The 25,153-nt window shown below is 45.1% G+C and overlaps 1 protein-coding gene across 1 annotated transcript; it reads right to left on the bottom strand.

The window, feature by feature from the left end:
- Positions 1-24,888, bottom strand: ACTG2 (actin gamma 2, smooth muscle). The gene is made up of 9 exons (XM_025994531.2): positions 24,768-24,888; positions 15,121-15,282; positions 14,158-14,286; positions 8,386-8,496; positions 8,058-8,142; positions 6,027-6,188; positions 5,066-5,257; positions 3,046-3,227; positions 1-222 (listed from the first exon to the last, which is right to left on the bottom strand). The coding sequence occupies exons 2-9, from the start codon at positions 15,244-15,246 to the stop codon at positions 79-81; spliced, it is 1,131 nt and encodes a 376-aa protein (XP_025850316.1). The 5' UTR covers positions 15,247-15,282; positions 24,768-24,888; the 3' UTR covers positions 1-78.
- Between the last annotated feature and the right edge of the window lie 265 nt (positions 24,889-25,153).

Raw genomic sequence — 25,153 nt, 5'->3', positions numbered from 1 at the left:
TAAGGCTTGCAGGTTTTAATGTATCATGACTGGTAACAGAGCAGTCTCAAGGGGATCCCCGGAGAATCTGTTCTGACTTTAGAAGCACTTCCTGTGGACAATGGAGGGCCCTGCCTCATCATACTCGGGCTTGCTGATCCACATCTGCTGAAAGGTAGAGAGAGAAGCCAGGATGGAGCCTCCAATCCAGACTGAGTACTTCCGCTCGGGGGGAGCAATAATCTGCAAAGAATAAATGTGGTGTATCATGATTAGTGCCCAAGGGAACAGGGAGGTGATCCAGGAGATCATCTCATCACAGTGCCTGGTTGCCCCAGATAAGGACAGCCTCCACAGTCAGAAACAAACAGGATAAACCCTGTGGTAGAGTAGATTGTTGCTCAAATCTTTACTCCCTCCCTTGTCTTCCCCGCCATGGGAAGGATGCACTGTTTCACCCTGTGACTTTGGGCTGGGCCCTGTATTTGCTTTGACTGATGGGTCGTTTGCAGAGATAACACAAACAGGAGCTTAAAGATACCTCAGACACACAGCTGTGGCTCTGCCATCTTGATGAGAAGGGCTTCCCTTGAGAAGCTGCTGGCGCTTCAGTCTGGGCCCCATCTTGAGAGCTATGGACCTGACCTGAGCTGGCTAGACCGGCAGAGCTGCCTAGCCACGCCTGACTTAGATCAGCTGACTCTCAGCTGACCTGTAGATGCACAAGCAATAAATACTTATTGTTATATCCCTGAGATTTCACAGTTGCTTGTCCCTCAGCGATAGGTGATCAACACAGACAGCTAGAGGGAAAGTGCCTCTCTGTTCCTGCCTGGAGTTTAGATGCATGGGCAGCACAGGCTGGGCTTCTCCCAATCCTGAGTCAGCCAGTCCACTCAGACCCTGTCTTGAGCTTCATCTGTCAATAGCCACTGGTATCTGACAAGTTCTTAAATTCACGGATACATGGTTCATCCTCGCCACTGGAGGTCCTGAGCTTAGCCTCTAGAAATTGGTTGTCCTGTGAAACAACTTTGAACTCTACCTACAAGTGGCTCCAGAGGGACTGCTACTATAGAGTCTAAGAATTCAGTGCTAGAATAAACCGAACACTGAATTGATTGTTTTTGTCTCTTTAGACCCTCTCAACATCTTTCCTAAATTGCAGAGATCATGGAATTACAGAAGAAGAAGGGTTCTTAGAAGTTTTTCAGTCAGGCAAAGGTCACTCGGTCACCCTTTGGACTGATACCTCAAGGACCAGAACAGCCGCCTTATTGCTGCACAGCTCTAGTCATGAGAAGAGTCTGAATACTCCTGGGCTGGAGGTCCCCCATTTGATGCCACCTCACCTCACTTCTCTTGGTTCCACTGTACAAACCTGGCTGTCTTGTTTAGCTGGGTTATTCATACCTGCACACATACCCTGGGGCACCTCTGCTCACTCTATTTCCCCTGCTTCAAGCACCCTTTTCCCTCCTCTTGTTTTATTTACGTTGCCTTCTCGGTGATCATGTCTACTGATTAGATCCTAAACTCCTTGAAGGCTGGCATGTGTCATTAAACTCAGGGCAGTGGCTCACAAATTGGGATATGCATCAAAAAGCTGGTGTTTGTTTATCAATGGGGGCACCCCGCATCTGGTGAGCCAGAATCTGGGGGTGAAATGAGGTGTGGTACCTTGACACACAGACCTGGTGAAAAGCCCCTGCCTCAGGCCTGGTGCCATGCCTCCAGTGTGGCAGGCCTCAGTAAGCGTGGCTGTTCAGTGGCTCCTGGTGAGAAGGGCCCACAGGTTCCCACCTGTTTTCTGGTTCCCCCCTTTGCTTCCCTATGCTGAGGGCCATCTGTTAGGCAGGGGGAAGGCCTGGGGCAGCCTTCCTTTGTAGAAAAAAAGTTTCTTAGAATACACTTCCTCAAATGAGGCCTTCTCCCAGAGACCAACTTTATTGTGAGACTTTGTAACTTTCAACTTATTTGTTATCTCTAGTCGATTCCCAACTCCTTTTCTAAACCTGCTAGGAGCAAAGTTCCTAGAAGTCCTAGAAAGCTCTTTCTAGGTTTCTTAGGGACCAGAGGCTGGGGAGAAGTGGAAGACAGGTGGGCCTCCATTCTCATGAGGCCTGTGAGGTGAGCTGCCTGGGTGAGCAGCCACATGGGGAGGATGGGAGCGAAGAGGAGACAACAGAGGCGCCTAGGTGGCTTAGTGGTTGAGCATCTACCTTTGGCTCAGGTCATGATCCCGGGGTCCTGAGATCAAGTCCTGCATCAGGCTCCGCATAGGGAGCCTGCATCTCCCTCTGCTTATGTCTCTGCCTCTCTCTCTGTGTGTCTCTCACGAATAAATAAATCTTAAAAAAAAAAAAAAAAAAAGAGGAGACAACAGATCACAGGCTGTCCAGGAATCAAGTGATGTCCCTGTGAGTTTGAACCAGCAGCCTGCTCCACACTGAACTGTCTCTCTGGAACTTTCACTCTCCTCTGGGGTAACACTCACATCCTTTATTTTATTTTTTAAAATATTTTTATTTATTTATTCATGAGAGACACAGAGAGAGAGAGGCAGAGACACAAGCAGAGGGAAAAGCAGGCTCCATGAAGGAAGCCCGATGTGGGACTCGATCCTGAGACTCCCAGATCACGCCCTGGGCAGAAGGCAGATGCTCAACCACTTGCCACCTAGGCGCCTGATCCTTTTAAAGGCATCCCCCCACATCCTTTTAAAGTCTAAAGATGCTGTAGTGTTGCTTCTTTTCTTTGCCCTCTATTTCTCTCCTCCTGATTGCATCCTCAAACCCCTCAATGTTCTCATCCCAAATTCTTTCACCACCCTCTCAAATCATATGACATCATACGATTATGTTTGAGATCTCACGCTAAACATGTCTCCAACTCATCAGTGCCCAAGGACATAATCCTCTGAGATGAAATCTGTCCCAGGCCAGGACAACACTGAGCTCAGGAGACCACCACTCTATGGGCCCGGCAGACTGTTTTGGAGCATTGCTCAGGTAGGCAGGTCTTTGTCCGAAGGACAGGATTGGGGGGAAGTGGGGCAGGACTCACCTTGATCTTCATGGTGCTGGGGGCCAGGGCTGTGATCTCCTTCTGCATCCTGTCAGCAATGCCAGGGTACATGGTAGTACCCCCGGAAAGGACATTGTTGGCATATAAGTCCTTGCGGATGTCGATGTCACACTTCATGATGGAATTGTAGGTGGTTTCATGAATCCCGGCAGACTCCATGCCTAGCATAGGCCATAGTATCTAGTCAGCATCCATCACTTCATAAATACCCACACCTCCGACTCCTCAAGTGACTCTTCTGTTGTTGCAGCTACCTTAGTTCAGACCCTTAATCACCTCCTGAATAGATTACAGGATCCGACCTTTAATTGGCCCTTGGTTCCTCCTGTTCTCATTGATCTTTCACATTGATCAGCTGAAGTATATTTCTAAGGGAACACTTTCCCTGAGTCAGCTTTTTTCAAGCGTTATTGAGCTATAATTCATATATCATAATATTCACCCTTCCAAAGTGTATAGTCCAGTAGTTTTTAGTAGATTCACAGATTGTGCAACTGTTGCCAAAATTTTAGAACATTTATAATACCCCAAAAAGAAATTCCATACTCATTAGCAGACACTGTGATCTTCCTCTTCCTCCCTCCCCCTAACCTTGGTGACCACTAATTTATTCTCTGTCTCTATAAATTGGCCTGTTCTGGACATTTCCTATAAATAGAATCATACAATATGCAGCCTTACTGTCAAAAAATATTCCATTGTGTGTCTTCTTTGACATGCAATGTCATGTCATCTTTGACAGCCCCCCTCCCCCATCTACAGGTCCATGTTATCCTGGCAGCAAGGCCTTTCACAGTGAAAGGCTGCATGCCAAACCAGCTCATGCCCACCTACCTGGCTTCCCCCACCTCTAGTCTTTTCTGCATGTGACAAAATTCCACACTGAGGTTAGAGGAATCTTTCTAAAATACAAACTTGGTCTTGCTACACTGCTGCCTAAAAGTTTCAGGGACATCATTGCTGGTGTGATTAACCACCACACTCTGTGTGGTCCAGCAACTCCCTCCAGTTTCCCTTGTGCACACACACACACACCCCCCACATTTCTCTCACCATGTCCCAAGTTGAACATGACCTTTCAATCACCGTGCTTTTACATGTACCCTTCCATCTACCCTGTATGCCATTCCCCATTCTGCACTCCTTCCATCCCCAGATACGATCAAATGATGCTCATTCTTCAAGATTCTGTTCAAATGTTCTCCTTCCCTAAGAAGTCTTTACTGATTTCTTAGGCTTATATCACTTTGCTCAGTTGCTATGTACCACTTCACTGTCTATTAACATTTGCTTACAGGCCCAACTCTTCCTATACACTCCTCAAGAAAGTAGTTGTCCTTGTATGAAATATTCTTATGTAATCCTTGTTACAACCCTATCTAGTTGGTACTATCATGATTTCCACTTTATAGATGAGAAAACCGAGGTTTAAAGAAGGTAACACATTCAAGGTGACAGGCTTTGAAAGGACAGAGTCAGGATCTGAGACTGTATCTGACCCCAAACCCATCCAACCTACCGCTCTGGGTTTTGGCTCCTGTGACCTAAATGTTCAGCAATCCAAGAAGTGCTTTGTGTATTAACCTTATTCTTAGTTTTATGTTATATTCCCTATTCTGCTTTTCTTTTATTTTTATTTTCTTATCCTTTTTTATTTATTTATTTTTTTTTTTATTTTTATTTTCTTATCCTTTTATTTAAAGTTAGATTTTATCAGGGTGCCTGGCTGGCTCGGTTGGTAGAGCATGTGACACTTGATCTTGTGAATTTGAGTCCCATGTTGAATGTAGAGATTACTTAAAAAAATAATATCTTAAAAATAAATAAAAATTAGATTTTATCTGATTGTATTGTTGATGTGTTTTTTGGCCCTTCCTGGGAATGTGGGCTATGTATGAACTATAAACAAAGTGTGCATGACTCTTGGTGTTTCTCCTTCCCTTCCCCAGCCCTCCACCTCCTCCACACCAATTAGCAGGGACAGTGGGCAGAACCTCACCAATGAAAGAAGGCTGGAAGAGGGTCTCGGGGCAGCGGAAGCGCTCGTTGCCAATGGTGATGACCTGCCCATCTGGCAGCTCATAGCTCTTCTCCAGGGAGGAAGAGGAGGCTGCTGTGGCCATCTCGTTCTCAAAGTCCAGGGCCACATAGCATAGCTTTTCCTTGATATCTCGCACAATTTCTCGCTCAGCTAGAAAGAGTAGAAAAGACAGAAAGTAGATACTCTGTTCTGTTAGTTTTCCTATTTTGATCTCCATGAAAACCTCCTCTTCTGCTTTGATTCATTCTTAGGACTCATGTTAATTTTTCATTCCTCTTCCTAAGTGCATTCCTCTTTCTAATCTTGATTCCCAGGTAAAACTTTGCAGGGGCTTTTCTCCTTGTGTCTTTACTTTGCGCTGACAAAGCTATGGGCCTTCCTGGGGGCCTTACAGGACACTTTTATGGTAGAGATACAGGAGGATTTGATGTGGTCTTACAGAATCTGGGAAAGCCCCTGCCTAAAATCTCCTCTTGCCCAGGGTGGGCATTGAAGCATAACAACTCCGCCTTGGAAATTTGGACCTTATTTATTCCATGTGTCCTCAGACAAACCATAAATGCCCCTAGGTAACAAAGTGTGTCGTCAGATTTTTACTACCATTCAACCTTGGAAAACCCAGCTCTGATCCTGGTGTAGACATGGAGATCCCTGGGGAGAGAGGGAATGCTGTGCAAGGGCACTTAAGGAGACCTTGTCCCTATCCCCAGAGCATCTTGGTTGGGAACCTTCCTCCATAAGTAAGGCTGCCTTGATCATCTGGTCTTGTCCAGAGGCCCAGCCCCAGCCTAGGATCCTCCCCATCTATTTCAAGAGAGTTTGAGGACAAGCAGGCCCACAGACTTTTCATCAGAGAACACCTGGTCCTAGAACAGATTTGGTCTGAGCTCAAGTTAAAATCAGGACAGGGGCTGGATACCTGTGGTCACAAAGGAATAGCCTCTCTCTGTGAGGATCTTCATGAGGTAGTCAGTGAGGTCACGGCCAGCCAGGTCAAGGCGCATGATGGCATGGGGCAGTGCATAGCCCTCATAGATAGGGACATTGTGGGTGACACCATCCCCTGAATCCAGCACAATGCCTATGGACAGAGGGTATAAGAGCTATGAAAATTTCTTGTCTTTCATCTTTCTGGACCAGCTGCCACATGGTCTTCAACTACCATATTTTTCTCTAGCAGCTGAGAAAATTTACCCACCGTGTATCATCAATAATATTTTTTGTGAACATCATTTATTCTCCCAAATGAGACTGTAACCTTATAGAAGGCAAGTAAAACCTCTTCTTGTATTCCTTAAAACACTTTCACAGTACTGCATCTTTAGTCAACGTGCATCTCAATTGCACATTCTTTAAGAGAGACTAGATAATTTGCACATCCTTCTGGCTTTAAACTAACACATATGTACGTGCATGGAGAATGTTAGATCTGGAAGGGTTTTTTTTTTATAAAAACCAGCCAATTTGAAAAAAAAATTAACATTCCCTACTGATGAAACTTAGTAAACCATGGAGGGAAATGAACTTTTTAACAATGATAATAGGGGGCAGCCCCAGTGGCACAGCGGTTTAGCGCCGCCTGCAGCCTGGGGTGTGATCCTGGAGACCCTGGATCGAGTCCCACGTCAGGCTTCCTGCAGGGAGCCTGCTTCTCCCTCTGCCTGTGTCTCTGCCTCTCTCTTCGCTCTCTCTGAATGAATAAATAAATAAATCTTAAAACACACACACACACACACACAATGATAATAGGGCACCCCAGGTGGCTCAGCAGTTTAGCGCCATCTTCAGCCCAGAGCCTGATCCTGGAGACCAGGGATCGAGTCCCACGTCAGGCTCCCTGCATGGAGCCTGCTTCTTCTGCCTCTCTCTCTCTCTCTCTCTCATGAATAAATAAATAAAATCTTAAAGAAAAAACAATGATAATAAATCTCTCTCAATCCAACAGCCATTTCATAATCAATGGAGAAACTGTTAATACTGTTAGATTGCATTATTAATACTGTCCTAAACATTCTAGTCAATGTAATATGACAGAAAACAGAAATAAGAAGTATTATCAAAAGGAAATAGAATTGTCATTGTTTGTAGATGATGAGGCTGTATACCTAGAAAACCTAAGAGAAACAACTGAGATATGATTAACACTAATAAGATGGTTCAGTAGGGCAAAATAAATATCCAGGGACCAGTAGCTTATACTTGTACAAGGATGCTGATCACAGCATATTTTATCATAAAAAATTAAAACTGGAGACAACCTGAAAGTCCAGTAGTAGAGAAATGGTAAAACAAACTATAGAACCATCATACATTCCCCATCACTGTCCTTGTCATCAGCAGTGAAATTATATTTTGTTTTTATGCACACCCCCCCCCCACACACACACACAGTGAACTGTTGGCTCTATGATGGCAGGGCTCTCTTGCCTGTCAGTGTGTGCCCATGGCCTGGTACAGTCTTTGGCACATGGTAGGGAGTAATGGAAAATATCTGATGAATGAATGAATGAACAAATAACGAATACTTGAGTGAATGAATGTTGAACTATGTTCATGGAAGCTGTCAAGTCCCCATGACAAATTGCTTTATCTTGAAGTTCCCTCCATTTCCTTGAGCACCTTTCCATACCAAGGGCACATATACATCTGCCATCACAGGTTCATGAGCAGAAACATTCCAGTGTTGTGGGAAAGTGTGTGTAATCTTGGGGACTGATGGCTGTGAGGGAAAACGCCCCCGCTGGATGCACTAGCCATGTTTTGTCCACATAAATTCCTGCCAGCTCTACTGGGTAGACCTGAATGAATTCCACGTGGGCTTCCCTTCTGTTACTCCTAAGCAGGATTTTCCCTGGACTTTGGCTGTCTCTTTGATTCTCCTGAGCAGGTACCACTGCAGGAGCCCCACTTTCCCTTCCGCCCCTCCTAGTCAGGAAGGGAACAGACTCACCTGTTGTGCGGCCAGAAGCATAAAGAGAGAGCACGGCTTGAATGGCGACATACATGGCAGGGACATTGAAGGTCTCAAACATGATCTGAAAGGACAGTGCAGGATAAAGGATGATGTGACAGAAATCACAGCACCTCTCGGCCCACAGGATGGTTTGGGATCTTATTAAGAGCAAGGGCTGTGCCTATTTATCCTATTCCTACCTCCCATAGGGCCTGGCATAGACTATACACAGAGCATGTCCTCAAAATTTTTTGTTGTACTGATGCATGAAAGGGAGAAGGGATCCATGCTGTATTCTTCTGCTCAAGACTTTCTGGCCTCTTACCTGGGTCATCTTCTCCCTGTTGGCCTTGGGATTTAGGGGGGCCTCTGTCAGCAGGGTGGGGTGTTCCTCAGGTGCTACCCGCAGCTCATTGTAGAAGGAGTGGTGCCAGATCTGGTTGAGACAAAAGTCAAATGAGACAAGGAGACTCATAGGAAATTCCAGTTGGTATGCCCATGATGGGGGAGCATGACACGACATTCATAGCACAGGCTGGGTTCTGGAGAGGAGACTGTGGGTCCTGGGAACCTCTGCTTGACCTTTAGAGATTATGTTCCTTTTCAACAGGGTCCCAGATAGGATGCGGACCTATGGCCAATATACTCAGTCTATAGATTATTCCCATCTGAACTTCCCTCCTCTTTACTCTTCTGTCTCTCCCTGCTTTCTTCCTTGGGGGCAGGGCCAGGCCAATTACATCTCTCGGTATTCCTTGCTTCCTGGCTTCTGTGTTTGGTTGATGAAAGATATCAATAAGAGGCTGGGGAGTGGGAATAGGAGAGAGGTTAGGGTGTTTCTCCAAGCAATGTTGTGGCCTTCTGTGAGCCCAGCTCCTATTGGATAGCCCCTCTTCCAGCTGTAGTGATGCTGCCCCACCCCCATCCTTCAGGTTTATGGGTATAAGAGCTTTCCTCTGTTCCTAGTACTTGACTGCCTCAACATTCCTTTCTGGTTCCATAACTCTGTTCACATCTCTCTAAGTAGTCCTTCCTTAATTTTAAAACACCCACTTAGTGTATATTATGTCCTGCTGGGAACCTGACAGATATGCTTGAACTGTCACTGTTTATTACTGACCAGGCTGGTGTTTTAGAGCAGGGTTTCCCAACCTCAGCACTTTGACATTTTATTTTTTTTAATTTTTATTTATTTATGATAGTCACAGAGAGAAAGAGAGAGAGGCAGAGACATAAGCAGAGGGAGAAGCAGGCTCCATGCACCGGGAGCCCGACATGGGATTCGATCCTGGGTCTCCAGGATCGCGCCCTGGGCCAAAGGCAGGCACCAAACCGCTGCGCCACCCAGGGATCCCGTACTTTGACACTTTAAGTTGGATAATTCCACGACATGGAGAGCTGACCAGTGCATTATAGGATGTTTGGCATTCCTGGACTCCACCCACTTAGATGCTAGAAGCACTTCTCCAGCAGTGACAAGCAAAAATGTCTCCAGACATTGCCAAATGCCCCCCAGGAGGCAAAATTGCTCCTGTTGAGAATTACTGCCTTAGAGGAAGGCATTTCTTCCCACTATGTTCAGTGATCCAAGATGACCAAACAGGAGTCTTTATTTCAGAGGGACTCAGCAAAGTGTCAGGGACATAGGCTCTGATTTCCTTAGAGGCAGGGCATAGGATCATCTGCCCTGTTGTACCCCATATATTTGTGGGCACTCTACTTTGGGTTAGGATGGTGCTAACTGTGGTGAGGGTAGATATGAATCAGATAAGGCCCCTGGATCTTGGTTTCAAAGTCTGGAGGGGAGAAAAACACCCAAGAAGACAACATACAAAGATACATCCGCATTTTGAGTAAAAGAAGAGGCAGTTCATTATCTGGGGGATTTGATCAGGCCCTGCAGGCAAAGGAAGGTCTCCAGCAGCTGAGAAGGGCATCTGAGGCTGACAAAATGGCATAAGTAGACAGAGGCCCTGTCTGTGAAAGTTTCACAGAAGGCGTGAATGTCAATTAGTCTTAATTGAGTGATGTCAGTATTTCTTCAAATGTGGGTCCCAGATGCTTTGTAGCAGAATCACCTGGCATGACTGTCATAGGTGAAGGCTCCCAGGCTGTATCCTAGACCCATGAATCAGAATCTTGAGTGTTAGGCCCCAACACCTGCACTTTATTTCATTTCACTATTTAGAGCTTTTATAAAGTACTTTAAAAGTTAAAGATGTTAATAATTTTAAAATTAGAAAAATATTTTTAGGAGGAGTAAAAGTCAGCCACATTTCCATCACCTAGTAATAAATAATTAGCACTTTGGCTTTTTCTTCTTACTAATCTTTCACCTTTAAATATTTTCAAACTTATTTCTATCACCATTTATTTATCTCATATACTTGTATTCATTTATTATTATGCTATTTTTATACTTTTTAAAAAGATTTTATTTATTTATTCATGAGACACACACACACAGAGGCAGAGACATAGGTAGAGGGAGAAGCAGGCTCCATGCAGGGAGCTCGATGTGGGACTTCATCCCAGGACTCTGGGATCACACCCTGGGCCAAAGGCAGGCGCTAAACTGCTGAGCCACCCAGGCATCCCCTATTTTTATACTTTTACACTCAATTTTGTTTCCTGCCATTTTGCAATTACTGTAACATAAATAATATCCTTTTCCATAGTAAACATTTATGTTTACATTTATTTTTAATGCTTACATAACATTTCATCACATACCATCATGTATTTAATATTACTATTCATGGTATCTTTGATTTTTGTTTACAAATAATCCTGTCATAGTTATCTTTGTGTATATTACATTTTCTTTTTTGCCATTCAGGATGTTTCCAAATAAATAATTTTTATTTTTTATTTTTTTAAAGATTTTATTTATTTATTTGAGAGAGAGGGAGAATGTGCATAAGCAGGGGGAGGGGCAGAGGGAAAGGAAGGAGGAGACTCCCCACAGAGCAGGGAGCCCTACAAAGGGCTCCATCCGGGGACCCTGGGATCATGACTAAACTGAAGGCAGATGTTTAACTGAACCACCCAGGGCCCCCCACCCCCGAAAAAATTTTTAAAGTGGAATTACTAGGCTAAAGAGCATGGCAATTGGAAGACTTCGATTTTTATTCCCGAGAAAGAGGTTATATCACTCTACTCCAGAACAAGAAAGCCCATTTTACCCATACCTGTATTCAGGGGTCTTGCTCTTAGTATATGAAATAATTTGATAGGGAAACATTGTTTAATTTTGAAAATTTACATTTCTTTCAAATGAGTTTAAGTTTTTTCATATTTGCAACTTTTTACAATTTCTGTTTGGCAAATTGATCGTATCCTTTGTTTATTTGTCTGGTGAAAATGTATTTTTAATGATCAATTTACACTAGCTGTTAATGTAATCTTCATTGCACTCGTGAGTTTTTTTGCAATTTATTGTTTATCTTTTAAATCTGGTTATTTTTTTTCACATACTAGAAGTTATAATTTTTAAGAAATCACATTTGTTATCTTTTCCTCTAAGACTTCTTTCACCAGAAATTTGATGATTGTTCATGCTTACTATATTGTATTTTTTTTTTACCATTTGAATTTTTATATTTAGCTTTTATATTCAATTGATATGGGTTTGGTGAAATGGTATAAGGCAAAGAAGACTCTCCATCCCTAAAATAACTCATCAGTTGTCCTGGAATAATTCACTGAATAATCCTTTTCTCCTTTTAGAGTTCTAAGTTTCATTTATGATGTATTTCCTCTTTATTTTTGTTCTGGTACCAAACTATTTTAATTTTTATAACTATATTATATTTTAATATGTGGATATGGCAAGTCTCCTGTCATAGTTTTTCTCACTCATTTTGTTCTCATAAATTTTAGCCTTATTTATTTCTCCAGACATACCTTATGATTATTTTTCAGGATTAAAAATGGTGATTTTTTTTTCTTTTTTTACTCAAACTCATAAAAGCAGAAAGTAGGATGGTATTTACCAAGAGCTGGGGGGAGGGGAGATAGGGAGATGTTGGCCAATGTGTACAAAGTCTCAGTTATGTGGGATGAATAAATTCTGGAGACTTAACGTATAGCATGGTGTATTTGAAATTTGCTAAGAGGTAAATCTTAAGTGTTGTCAGTACAAGAAAAAAAAGTAACTATGTGAGGTGATAGATACACTAATGAGCTTGAATGTGGTAACTCTTACAAATATAAATATCTATCAAGTCATTAGGTCACACCTTAAATACATACAATTTTTTAAATTGTGAGGGTTTTTTTTCTTTCTTTTTTTTTTTTTTTTACTGGAATGGGTTCTGGGATTCTGTCCAAAGTTGGGCTCCCCACTCTGCGGGAGCCTGTTTCTCCCTCTGCCCCTCCCCTCACTCTTGCTCTCTCTCAAATAAATTTAAAACATCTTTTTTTTTTTTTAAGGTTTTATTTATTTATTCACCGCCGAGCCACCATGGCTGCCCCACTTCGAAATCTTTAGAATAAATAAAATATATCAAAAAAATAAAGAGGAGGGGATCCCTGGGTGGATCAGCGATTTAGTGCCTGCCTTCGGCCCAGGGCATGATCCTGGAGTCCCAGGATCGAGTCCCACATCAGGCTCCCTGCATGGAGTCTGCTTCTCCCTCTGCCTGTGTCTCTGCCCCTCTCTCTGTGTGTGTCTCTCATGAATAAATCTTTTTAAAAATCTAAAAAAATAATAAAAAAAAAATAAAGAGGGGCGCCTGGGTGGCTCAGTCGGTTAGGTGTGAGACTTTGGCTCGGATCATGATCTCTAGGTCCTAAGATCCAGCCCCACAACTGGCTCTCTGCTCAGCGGGGAGTCTGCTTCTCTCTCTCTCTCCCTCTGCCCCTCCCCACCGCTCATTCTCCCTCTCTTTCTCAAATAAATAAATGAAATTTTAAAAAAAATTTAGAAATAAAGAGTTCACACATTGTTACTACTGTGCTAAAATATATTTATACTAAAATATTTTGTCTAATATGTTTTTGAATTAGATGCTGTTAGATCCATATGAATAATATATGCTATTTATTGAGAATGAAGTATGTTGGATGCCTTGAGATTATACTGAGTACCTAATTCAATTTCCAAAGCACTTTAATGAAGAAAGTATTTTTATCTGCACAAATGAGGAAACTGAGGCTCAAAAGGAAGACTCGCTCCCAGACCTCCCTGCCACTGCCTCCAGGGCAGGAGCTCTTAGCCACTCCATGGTGCGAAGCGAAAACTATAGTGTTGTGTCTATTTATCTCACACCCAGAGTGACTGAGTCTGGGATTTAGAGAAAAGTAGGGTGCATTACAGATTTCACAGCAACATTCTTTATTTCTGGTTGCAGTCTGTTCTATTACACTTCAAAAGGCACTCCTCGCAGAAACAAGGATTCTCAGACTAATGTCAGCAGAATTTATCAAAAGAATACTAGAAGAGCTCCGTTAGCATTTCACACACATGATTTTGTTGATCACAAACTACCATTTAAAAATTGCCCCCCACCTCTGTATCTTCTTGCACACACACACAAGCTTCTAAAAACCTATAGAGAGTCCTACTTAGAATTTTCATTAGAGAATCAGCATAACAACCTGGCATCAATGTACCTACCTGAGGTCATGACAGAGAACATGAAAGGGAGAGAAGCCATTTATGCCTGAAGAGGCGGCAGCAGTAGCATTAAGCCCTGCTCGCTGAGAGCTGCTTGCGAGGATGAAACTGGGCATTGGGTGGGACAGGCCCTTCGATGCCAGACAGGAAGTTAGGGACCTATTCCTACTCCAATTAATGAGGAGCTACTGAAGATTCCCAGAGAGGTGAGTGATGTGATCTGGTTTTAGAAAGACAAGTTCTGCCGCAATGTAGAGAATTCATGGATGGTGAGGCAGGAGACAAAGAAATCAGAAAGCCATTGCAACCATCCAGTGAGAGCTGTTGGCAGCCCCATGGAGAGTAGCCATGTGGTTGGACAGGAAGGAAAAGAAGGATATGAGAAACATTTTAGAGGCAGTGGACAGGGCGGAGGCCTGGGGGAGATGAGGGTCATGATGATGCATTATTATACCCAAAGGGTGAGTCCACCAATACCTTCTCCATGTCGTCCCAGTTGGTGATGATGCCGTGCTCAATGGGGTACTTGAGAGTCAGGATCCCTCGCTTGCTCTGAGCCTCATCCCCTACGTAGCTGTCTTTCTGGCCCATTCCCACCATGACACCCTGCGATGCAAAAGATAAGAAGGAGTGAGTTGGCTGAGGGCTTCATGAAGGGTGACCCAGGAATTGGATGGTCTCTGAGGAAGGATACAGATAGGAAAGATACCCTTCTTCCCTGGAGACAGGACAGAAAGAGACAAGGGCAAGGCAGACACCCATGACCGTGGAGGTGGCAGGGAGAGAAGGCAGAGGGTTTCCTGTGGGCTTGCCTCTCTTCTCGCTCCTAAGGCAATATCATTTTCTGAGCGAGCAAGGACTTCTATACACTTCTTGCCTTACTTTGCACACACAGGACTGGTATTTGTCTTCCTCAAACACCTCTGCTTGCATTTTTACATCTCCAGATCTTGGTTCTTGCTCTCCCCTCTATATGTGGAGATCCACATCCTCAATTATCCAAAGCCTCTCCTTCCCTGGTCCCTCTGCTCAGATTTAATCTCTCCCTCCTTTACATTCCCCCTGGTGAAGTATTTTGTCTCTATGCTAGCCTGTGATCTCAAGTTAGTTCACAGAGTATTCATTTCTTAAAGGCCATGGTCTTGTTTACTTGTATGTGTTTGTAAAAAGTTTCTTCCAAACCTAGAAACCCCAAAGACTTAAGCCAGACATAATTCCATCCCTGCATACCTGGGATATATTGGGTTTGGTCCTGGATATTTCTATCTGAAGGGACTCAGAAGAGAGTCCCCCACCTTCAACACACACACACACACACACACACACACACAACTCTCACTCACACATACACTCTCACACACACTCAGAGTTCAATACGGTGTCCACTATGCAGCGCTTTTTCCTAGTAGCTCAAAGCTTTGGGTCCAGATGAACACATACTTGGTGGCGAGGGCGGCCCACGATAGAAGGGAAGACAGCCCGGGGGGCATCATCCCCTGCGAAGCCAGCCTTGCACAGGCCAGAGCCATTGTCACACACGAGCGCGGTGGTCTCCTCTTCACACATAGTGAGGGTGGCCAAGTGAACCAGGGACTGGAGCACCTTTAGAGCAGGGAGAGAAGAGAAGTAGTCAGCCACTTGTCACAATCATGCTGGAGACAGGATTCTCGGTTTTGGAGCTTGACTCCACCTCCAACCAGGGCCCAATTCCACCAGGGACAGGCATAGGCCTGGACTCCCACTCTCTGGCAGGTGGACTTCTTCTCTCTACCCTGTTGTCATGGGCTGAATTGTGTTTCCCTCCCCTCCCCAAATTCCTATGTTGACGTCTTAACCCCACAAGATGTCAGAGGGTGACTGTATTTGGCAATAGGATCTTTGGAGAGGTAATTAAGGTAAAATGAAGTCATTAATCTGACTGGTGTTGAATATGGCTAATCTAATAAGATGGATATCTTAATAGGATGAGGAAGTTAGGACACAGACACACGTAGAGGGAAGACCACATGAAGACACAGCAACAAGGCAGTAGTCATCTTCAAGCCAAGGAGAGAGGCCTCAGAAGAAACCAACACTGCCAACATTGTGACTCAGACTTCTAACGTCCAGAATTGGGAGAAAATAAATGTGTGTTGTTTAAGGCACCCTCTCTAAGGTACTTTGTTCTGACAGCCCTAACAAATGAATCCATGTGTCTCTTAAGGGCCTGAAATGGCTACAAAGCTTTAATCCAATGAAGAGAATCTCTAAAGATGTGAAGTTTAGGAAAGGAGTTGAAAAAATTCACAGTATATTCAACAAAGGATTATTTATAATATAAATGAACTGTTACAAATCACTAAGAAAGAAGTAAACAGCTCAAAAGAAAAACAGAGTATGAACATATAATTGACAGAAAAGGAAATAGAAATGTCCCACAAGTCTGCAAAGATGCTTAGCCTCACTAGTTATCAGGGAAGTACAAGGGAAATAAGACCATTTTCACCCATTATAGTGTTAAGATTCCGTAGGTGTTGGCAAAGGTGTAGGGAAACAGGTACTCTAACTCGAGAAAAACACCAACTTACAACTTGGAACAACTCAAAGATCCAAATTGTGGGATTCCACACTGAAGTCCAGAGAAGAGGCAGGCAGATCTACAGGGATTAAAGTGGATAGGTTGGGCCGCCCCAGTGGCCCAGCGGTTTAGCGCCGCCTACAGCCTGGGGTTTGATCCTGGGGACCCTGGATTGAGTCCCACGTCAGGCTCCCTGCATGGAGCCTGCTTCTCCCTCTCCCTCTGCCTGTACCTGTGCCTCTCTCTGTGCGTGTCTCTATGAATAAATAAATAAAATCTTTAAAAAAAAATAAAGTGGATAGGTTTGTAAACCATTCCACTGAGTGAACAAAACAAGTTGCAGAGTAGAACGTGTAATATAAAACAATTTACAGGAGTTCTTTTTAAAGCACAAAGCAATATTGTGTATTTTTCACCATTTTCTTTTTTGTGGACATGAACTCAGAGCAAAAAGTTCTGAAAAAGAAAGTCTTCAACTGATTGCCCTGATTACCTCTGGAGGAGGAAGGGGCCTGGAAGAGGAGGTGCTGGGTTACAGCCGTCATGTTTCCATTTTTTCCCAAGGACCCTGTATTCATGTATAGGTTATAAGAAAAACCAACAACAACATGCCATTAAGGAAGAAAATATGCAATAGTTACGAGTGAAATGTTCAATCCTAAGGGTGGAAGGGCCTCAGAGAGGAAGGGCAGCCCAAGAGGAGAGAGGATTCCTGATGGGAAGCATGGTCCCCTCTCTCCTCACAGAGAAAACAGTAGACCCTCTGCTGATGCTCCTCGTGGCATTGGGATGGCTGCAACGTGGTGAGGGAATTTATTTTTCCCACACCTGTTGCAGGTTTTCTTTCCTTCGGGGAGGCTAGAAGACAACATCTGGCAACTTCTTGGCACTCAGTGACAAAGGAGAAGCAGCAAAAGCTCAGGAATCGGTGCACAGACAACCTCCTAGCCTGGGGAGCCAGGGGGGTGGGCAGGGGGAGCGGGGGTGGGGGTGGCGTGGTAGACTGGGTGGCGGTGAGAAGGGCCCTGTCCCAGGACTCAGGGAGGCCAACTCTCAGCAGTCCAGAGAAAGGACGAGGTGGCTGCTGAGGAGGGGCCTGTGGAAGCTTCATTCAGAATACCCGACCACAGGCGGGAAGGAGCTAAGTGCTACAGAGACCTGGTCCCTCCGTGACCTCACGCTGAAGGTGGACAAAGTGAAAGAGGAGACAGAGCCTTAGACCTATGCATATGATGTCAGAAAGGCTAAGTCAAGGCTCAGCAGAAGCTTAGTAACATAATTTTAAGGCTAAAAGGGAGCTCTCCCTGTTATATTCAAAGCAGTGTTCGCTAGGGAAGAGGCCACTGTGACTTTCTAGATCCAGCTCTGCCTCTGTCCCTGTCCCCTCCATGATTCCCCATGGCCGTGGATCAAGCCCCAGATCTTTGACTCAGGGTACAAGATCCCCCAAGGTCTAGCCTGGCCTGTGACTCCAGGTTCTCCTTCCCTCTTGCCCCCTCTTGGCCTTCTCATTTTGCCCATATGGACTTTCTTTCTTTCTGAACTGTATTGTCTTCTCTCCCTGCTGGACCTTTAGACACAGAGTCTGGAGCACTCTCCCCAACACACATCTGCTTGCTACTGTAACTCCTGTCACCTGCCAGCCCTCTGCATTGGACACTGCATTTTCAAGAGGCTCCTCTGGCCCACCTGTGTGTTGGGTCCCCCCTTCTTTGCCCCACAGCACCCTGGACTTGCACAAGCAGCGATCAACTCCGCATATCCTGACTTGTTTGTAGCTCTGCAAAAGCAAGAGCTGGGTCTGTCCTGTTCCCCCGCGATTCTTCAAGTGTGCCCAACACAATGTCTCGCACAAAGTGGGCTCTTAAATGTTTGTCATCGAAATGAATGAGCGAATTAATCATTGGTTGTCGAGGAGAATTTTCAGAATAACAAAAATAGACCCAACATTGGTAAGGGGAAATTAAGGTTTGCGACAGAATGGAGACAGAAAGAAAGTCCCTTCACCTAGCTGCTTAAAACAATGTTGTTTCTGGCCCGAGCAGTTTCGGGATTGCAGAGATCTTTAACTTTAACCATGTCAGAAGACTGAAGATGGGCAAAGTGTGTTCCAGTGTTCAAAGAGGGAAAGAAAGAGGATTTTTAAAACCTCAGATAATCTTGATATGCACATTAAGCAGGTTCCAGAAGGCACATTAAGCAGGTTCCAGAAGGCACTGTTAAAGAAAGCATGATTAAAGAAGCAGTGATTTCTTATAATCAGTAAGGGTTTACCAAGAACAAATGTTGGCAGTGACAGCCTTCCCTTTTCTTCCCCAGGACAGCTGTGGGCTGGGAATGCAGGAGAAGGTGGGAGACAAGCTTAACTTGATTGTGGCATCTGACAAGGTCTCTTGTGATATCTATATTGACAAAGCCATGTGGGCTGAACAATCAATTCATTTAGGCATATTTACAGCTGCCTGAGGTACTGTCACTGAAAGGTGTTAATTAATGGGTCGACATCAACCTGGAGGCAGCGATATGCCTCAGGGCTCCACTCTTGGTCCTTTGTCACACATTTTTATAAATGCGTTGGATGAAAATACAGAGCACATGCCAACCAAATTTCCAGAGCTGGAAGAGGGTGTAATATTAAATATGTTGCAAGGAAGAATCAAAACCCAAGAAGATTTCAAGAAACAGAGAAAATGAACTGAAGCAAATAATATTAAATTTAAAAGGGTAAATACGAGGTTCTGTACATGAGTGTAAATAAGCAAACTGTGATACTCTGGTTTAGCATCTGTGAGCAGGACCTGGGATATTTGGACTGTTAGCAGTACTCTGGCCACTCTGGTGGCCAGCATAAAAGCTAACCCCACCTCTAGCTGGAATACTATGTCCAATTCTTGGGGTGACCTTTGCTGACAAAACTGTGGGGAGGTGGGTTTGCATTCATAACTGATGATCATCAAACTGTACTACTTTTCAGAAGGGGAATTTGAAAAAACTTATTGGAAGTCTTAGAAATGTACGTATCTCTTTTTAAAATTCTTCTTTTTTAAGATTTTGTTTATTCATTCATGAGAGACAGAGAGAGAGGCAGAGATAGGCAGAGGGAGAAGCAGGCTCCATGCAGGGAGCCTGATGTGGGACTCGATCCCAGGTCTCCAGGATCACGCCCTGGGCTGAAGGCAGTGCTAAACCGTTGAGCCATCCGGGCTGCCCTGTACATATCTTTTTAACTCTACAAAGGTACTTCTAGGAATTCATCCTTGGGAATCACTCATGGGTGCATGCAAAGATTTGGATAAGAGCTGGTGTGATACAGCTTAAAATAACCAAAAATAGAAACAACCTAATGTCAAAAGAAGTTGTTGAATAATAAATTCATCTGTAACTAACTGCCAGAAACCTTCATACAATGGAGAGGGCAGAATATTTAATGCAATGGAAAAGGTGCAAGTTGCATCACTAGGTGAAACATAGAACATTCCATGTTTCCATTTTTGGTAAAAATTATTTTTAATTTAAAAAATGTGGGCCTCTTCACATAAATTATCTATTTAATCGCCACAAAACCCCCAAAGGAAGATGTCTTTTATTTCTATTTTATGGATTTGGAAGCCAAATCTCAGAGAAGCCTAAGAAATTGGCCCAAGGTCTCTTGGCCAGGAAGAGGCAAGGCGGGCATCAACCCGGACAGATTCCAAAGCCCGAAGCTTACACCTTCCTCATCACCTCAGTGAAGCTGTCCTAACTTCTCCATGTTTGGTGTTTCTGCTTCTGCTTGTCTCTCTAGAGCTGTTGGCAGCAAAAGCCCTAAACAAAAGAGTCTGTGTTCATTTCTCTCTCTGAGCCTCTGCACTCCTCCTACGGCAGGACTAAGTCTGTGTTTATGTGTGTAGTCTGTGATTTATGTTTATAGCCCCCAAACCTAAATTGGGTGTTAAGCACATAGTAGGTGCTCAATATGTGTTGGGTGACAATCCCACCACCTGAGTGGCCCCCTCCCAGACCTGGTCTGCGCTGCCCCTGGGATTCCTGTGTCCCCACAGTCCTTTCTCATGCCCACTATTCACAAGGCAGTCAGCAAATAGTTGTGCTCCCCTGTTCTAGAAGGTGGTCCATTGTGAGGGGAAAACTACCTCAAAAGCTAGAAGGTGGCCAAGAGGAAAAGCTGCGCATCTATGACTATCTCCCTTGAGGGTCCCCTAAGCATTTCTCTCTGGTGTGATTTTATAGTTCAAGCCTGCTTGGCTTATCAATGTACACCTTTGTCTTCCCCTGCATCCCCCTCCAGAAAGAGAATGTCGGACTTTGTTTCCCAAGCAGAGCAGCTGAGACAAGCCACAAAGCAACTTAAAGCTGTTAACAATGCTGTTCTGTAGCACTTTAGGTGAATTGAAATCTGCTTTTCTGAAGTCAGAACCAAATGAGAAGTGACAGAGGTGAGGGCAGGGGTGGGGCTGCTGGCCTGGAGTGGGGCCTCCATGGGGCCCAACGCTGCCTGGGAAGAAGGGTTTTACTGTGGAGCCAGGCTCTCCGGGAATGTCTCTGCCAGGAGAAATTCTAGATCTTCCCCAGCTGCTCGTTGGCAATCTGTGGCTAGGTTCTAGCGTGTCAGCTGAGCCAGAGCCAAAGTCACTGTGGTTTCCTGGGGTCACAACCACTTTCTGCTCAGAGAAAGTCAATCAAATTGTTCTGGCTTTTCTGGCACGTACTACATCTGGTCTTTGCTGAGGATTTCACAGAGTTAGAAACACAACTCCACCCTTGCCCCTCAAGGTGACCAAAACCCAAAGATGTAATGAGTGCAAAGAATTTGTCCACTTACTCATGTCCCTGGCCACCCCAGGCAAATATGAGGGCAGAGATGTTAGCCCCACAACCTGTCGCTCTGAAGGACTCAAAGTTTGACTTCTGAGTTCCCTCCAGCTTCCCTTTCTTTGCCCTCCTCCTCCCTCAGGACACTCTTTCCCATGGCCCAGTCCCCCCACACCCCACCTCACCTCCCCCTCTGGCCTTCCATTTCCTCAATGGTAAAATGGGAAGGGTAATGGCTATCTCCTGGTATGATGGAGCAAATGAAACAACGGAAATGAAAGTATTCCATAAATTGTAAATTGGGGTCAGCAAACTAATGCCACTTTTTATATACTTCAGCAGCTAAGATTGATTTTGACATTTTTTTCTTTTTTTTTAAATTTTATTTATTTATTCATAAGAGACACAGAGAGAGAGAGAGGCAGAGACATAGGCAGAGGGAGAAGCAGGCTCCATGCAGGGAGCCTGATGTGGGACTCAATCCCGGGACTCCAGGATCACACCCTGAACCAAAGGCAGATGCTCAACCACTGAACCACCCAGGTGTCCCAACATTTTTCTTTTTTCTTAAACTTTTATTATTTTTTAAAGTAATCTCTATCCCCAGTGTGGGGCTTGAACTCACGACCCTGAGATCAAGAGTCGTATGCTCCACTGACTAAGCCGGCCAGGTACCCCAGTTTTCAATGGTTGCAAAAAAACAAAGTATAATATTCTATGACCCAAGAAAACTACATGAAATTCAAATTTCAATGCCGATAAATGAAGTTTTATTGGAACTTGTCACACCTGCTCATTTACATACTGTCTATGGCTGCTCTCTCTATGATGGCAATTGTGAGTAGTTGCCACAGAAACCTTTAGACTTGCAAAGCCTAAAATATTTACTATCTGATCCTCCTCAGAAAAAGTTTGCCAACCCCTGTTGTAAAGGGCTGCAAAAATAATAGTTCCTATGATTTCTCTTACTCTTCTCCATCAGAACTTGTTCCCAGGGGCACCTGGGTGGCTCATTGGTTGAGCGTCTGCCTTTGGCTCAGGTCGTGATCCCAGGGCCCTGGAATCAAGTCCTGCCTCAGGGAGTCCTGCCTTCTTGTGGGGACCCTGCTTCTCCCTCTGCCTATGTCTCTGCCTGTCTGTATGTGTCTCTCATGAATTAAAAATAAAGAACTTGCTCCCAGGATGAAATCTATCATATTGGAAGGAGAGGAACCATCCACTTCACAAATCAATGATTACTGAAGGGATGGTTGAACTTATTCCAGTTTCCAAAAACATTTTCATTTCAGTGAAAAGTTTAAACCCTAAAAGGAAGGACTCTCACATGGTGAGACTTCAAACAATAGTTGGAGAAATATTTCAGAGGGAGGGCTTCAAATGACATTAAGCAGCTGCCTATCCTAATCCACATACACACAGATATCCACACAATTGGTGAGGCTGGCAGATAGAAATAATTTAACCAAAAACACTTCTGCGGTGGAAAACTCTAGCAGCATCTTTAATCACCTTTATGTTTTCTTGACTTGGTTGATATACAATTAATTAAATTAAAAGTGACTTCTGGTTACTAATATTTCTGATCTTCAGGAATCTGGGCCTGTTCTGTTTTTTCATCCGGGTCTCTCACTCGTTCTTCTGGTTCCACTCCAGTCCAGAACCCCTCTCCTGAGCTCCAGACCCTCAGAACTAACTGCCTGCGGGGCAAGTGCACCCCAGGCCCCGTGGCACCTCACTCGACCTCCAGTACTTCCGGCTCATCACTGTCTTCTACCTGGACTTGCACCTCCGAGAATAGCACCGCCCACCCTGGAGGCCAGGCCAACAGCCGACTCCTCCCCACCGCCTCCCAAGCAATCCTCAGGCTCTCTTCTTTCTATCTTGGAGCCACTTGGCGGGGTGGGGGGACAGCTCAGGACCCCTGCACACTGCGGTTCTCACCCGGTTCCAGTCCCCTCTCCTCACAGCTGCCAGAGCAGTCCCTTCAAAGGGCAGATCTCTTGCCCTCACCCTTCTGTGGTCCCTCATTGCTTAATCCTTTAGTGTATGAAACCCTACTAATCCGATCCTGCCTGCCCCTCTTGACCTTAACTCTCCCTGCTTCTTGCCTTGAAATCTAAATTTGGTGGAATTGAACCACTTGAACAGTCCAAAGACCATGCTTCCCTGACAGGGCGACTAGTCCTACTTCAGGACCCACCTCAGGTACCCTTTCCTCCAGGAAGCCACCCCTGATTACTCCTGGGCTGGGTGAGGGCTCCTCCTGGGCTTTCTTTATCTACTTCTTTGGTCATCTCTCCTAGTGATTGCAGAAGCCCCTACACTGTCCCTAAGGAGCAGGAACAGTGCCTGGCACATAAAAAAGTACTCAATAAATGCTGGTGGAATGAGCGAAGGGAAGGAGGAAAGAAATCTAGCCTCAAGGTCATGACATCATACTGCCCATTTGGTGTCCCAGGCCTGGCATGTAGTATCCACTGCTCTTTGCATTTTCTCCAGTACTCATCCGTCTCCATTAGAGGAAGCTCTGTTGCTTTTTTGGCCCTAAGGACTGATCTCAAAGTCTAAACTTGTTCAGCTAGGAAAAGCAAGCGCTGAGAACCTCCCTGTGCAAACTGTGGTCCCAGACCTGTAGCCTTAGCATCACCTGGGAACTTGCCCCACTCCAGCCTACTGAATCAGAGACTGGGGTAGGGGGTAGGACAATCTAGGTTTTGACTCGTCCTCCAGGTAATTCTTAAAGTTTGAAAACTCAGGGCTGGGCACTGACAGTGTTGATCTGTGCACCCTGTAAATGAATGATCTCATTTAATCCCCACAACAGCCCTCCGACGAGATACTAGTACTCCCATTTTACACATGAGAAAACTGGGGTCACTCAGTAACGCTGGCAGCTGGGCAGTCTGTCTCCAGGCCTCCACCACTTCACCAAGCTGCCTCAGCCACAAGCAGATGTTAGCAGACTCTGGTCACAAGAGTGCAAATAGTCCCTTGGTCTCCTTCCCCTCCCAATTATTTGTGTGTGTATGTGTTGAGGGGATGAGCGGGGTGGACGCGGGCATCGGCGGGGGATCTCACAGTTGGCTGTGAACTTTTTGGGCAACACTTAACTTTTCTAGACCTCAGTGTCCTCAGAATGAATTAGATGGCTCTCCTGTCCCTGCCAGCCCTCAAACTGCTTGATGTCACAGGACACTTGACCCTGCCCCAGCCCTGACTTTCCACACCCCCAGTGACCCTCGAGCCTTCAGGGGTTGAGAAAATACACCATTCATCTCAGCCAAGTATGAATCAGACGGCATAAGGGACTGAAGAAAATACATTCCCATTCTCAACACAGACATCTCACAGATACTGGGACCATTGTTGGCTTTGATTCAGATACCCCACAAAGCATCTGCTTTCCTGAAACAGCCTCTCAGACATTCTGAGTCATGACAAAGGCCGTGAGGGTAGAGATCTGCACTGGCCCCGGTGAACAGGGTGAACAGAGGCCACAGGTGTTGTATCCCGCCCGCCGTCCAGGCACAGGGCTGTCCAGGATCCCCCTTTCCTGGAAGGCAGCAGCACGCTTGGAGGCACCACTGCCCACCAAGTCCCTTGACGTGTGATCTTGGGCCGGCGTCACAGAAGCCAGGCCAATCTGGAGGCGCCTCCTGCACCCAGGGGCCAGGCGGCAGCCCCGGAAAGTTAGGGCTAGCAGAAGCTGTGCGGTACTCACCAAGTATCCGAGAGGTCCTTCTCCCAGTGACTGAGGGCTGCTGCGTCTTTGGCATAAATACCAGAGCAATATAAAACCCCAGAGGCGGATCTTCTTTAAACAGAGTCCCTAAAAAGGCCAGCTGACGGTGTGTTAACAATATTACCATATAAGGTGGTTTTTTCAATAAATCGGCCTTGGGGGGTGGGGAAGGGGGCTGGGTAGAGTGAATTATCATTTGAAAAATGTATGCAAAAGGACTCCAGTGGCAACAGCCCTGGTGCTGGCGGATTTGTTCCTTTTATGCTGCACTTGCATCAACAAAACTCACACCAGGCCTTATAAGCTGCCCAGAGTGAGGCCAGATGCAGCTCTGCTCCCTGAGACAGAACCATACCAAGAATGGC

This window comes from Vulpes vulpes, chromosome 8, assembly GCF_048418805.1.
Source record: "Vulpes vulpes isolate BD-2025 chromosome 8, VulVul3, whole genome shotgun sequence".
NCBI classification, from domain to species: domain Eukaryota; kingdom Metazoa; phylum Chordata; class Mammalia; order Carnivora; family Canidae; genus Vulpes; species Vulpes vulpes.
The sequence above is the reverse complement of the archived record's forward strand: the minus strand, read 5'-3'. Positions and strand labels throughout refer to the sequence as shown.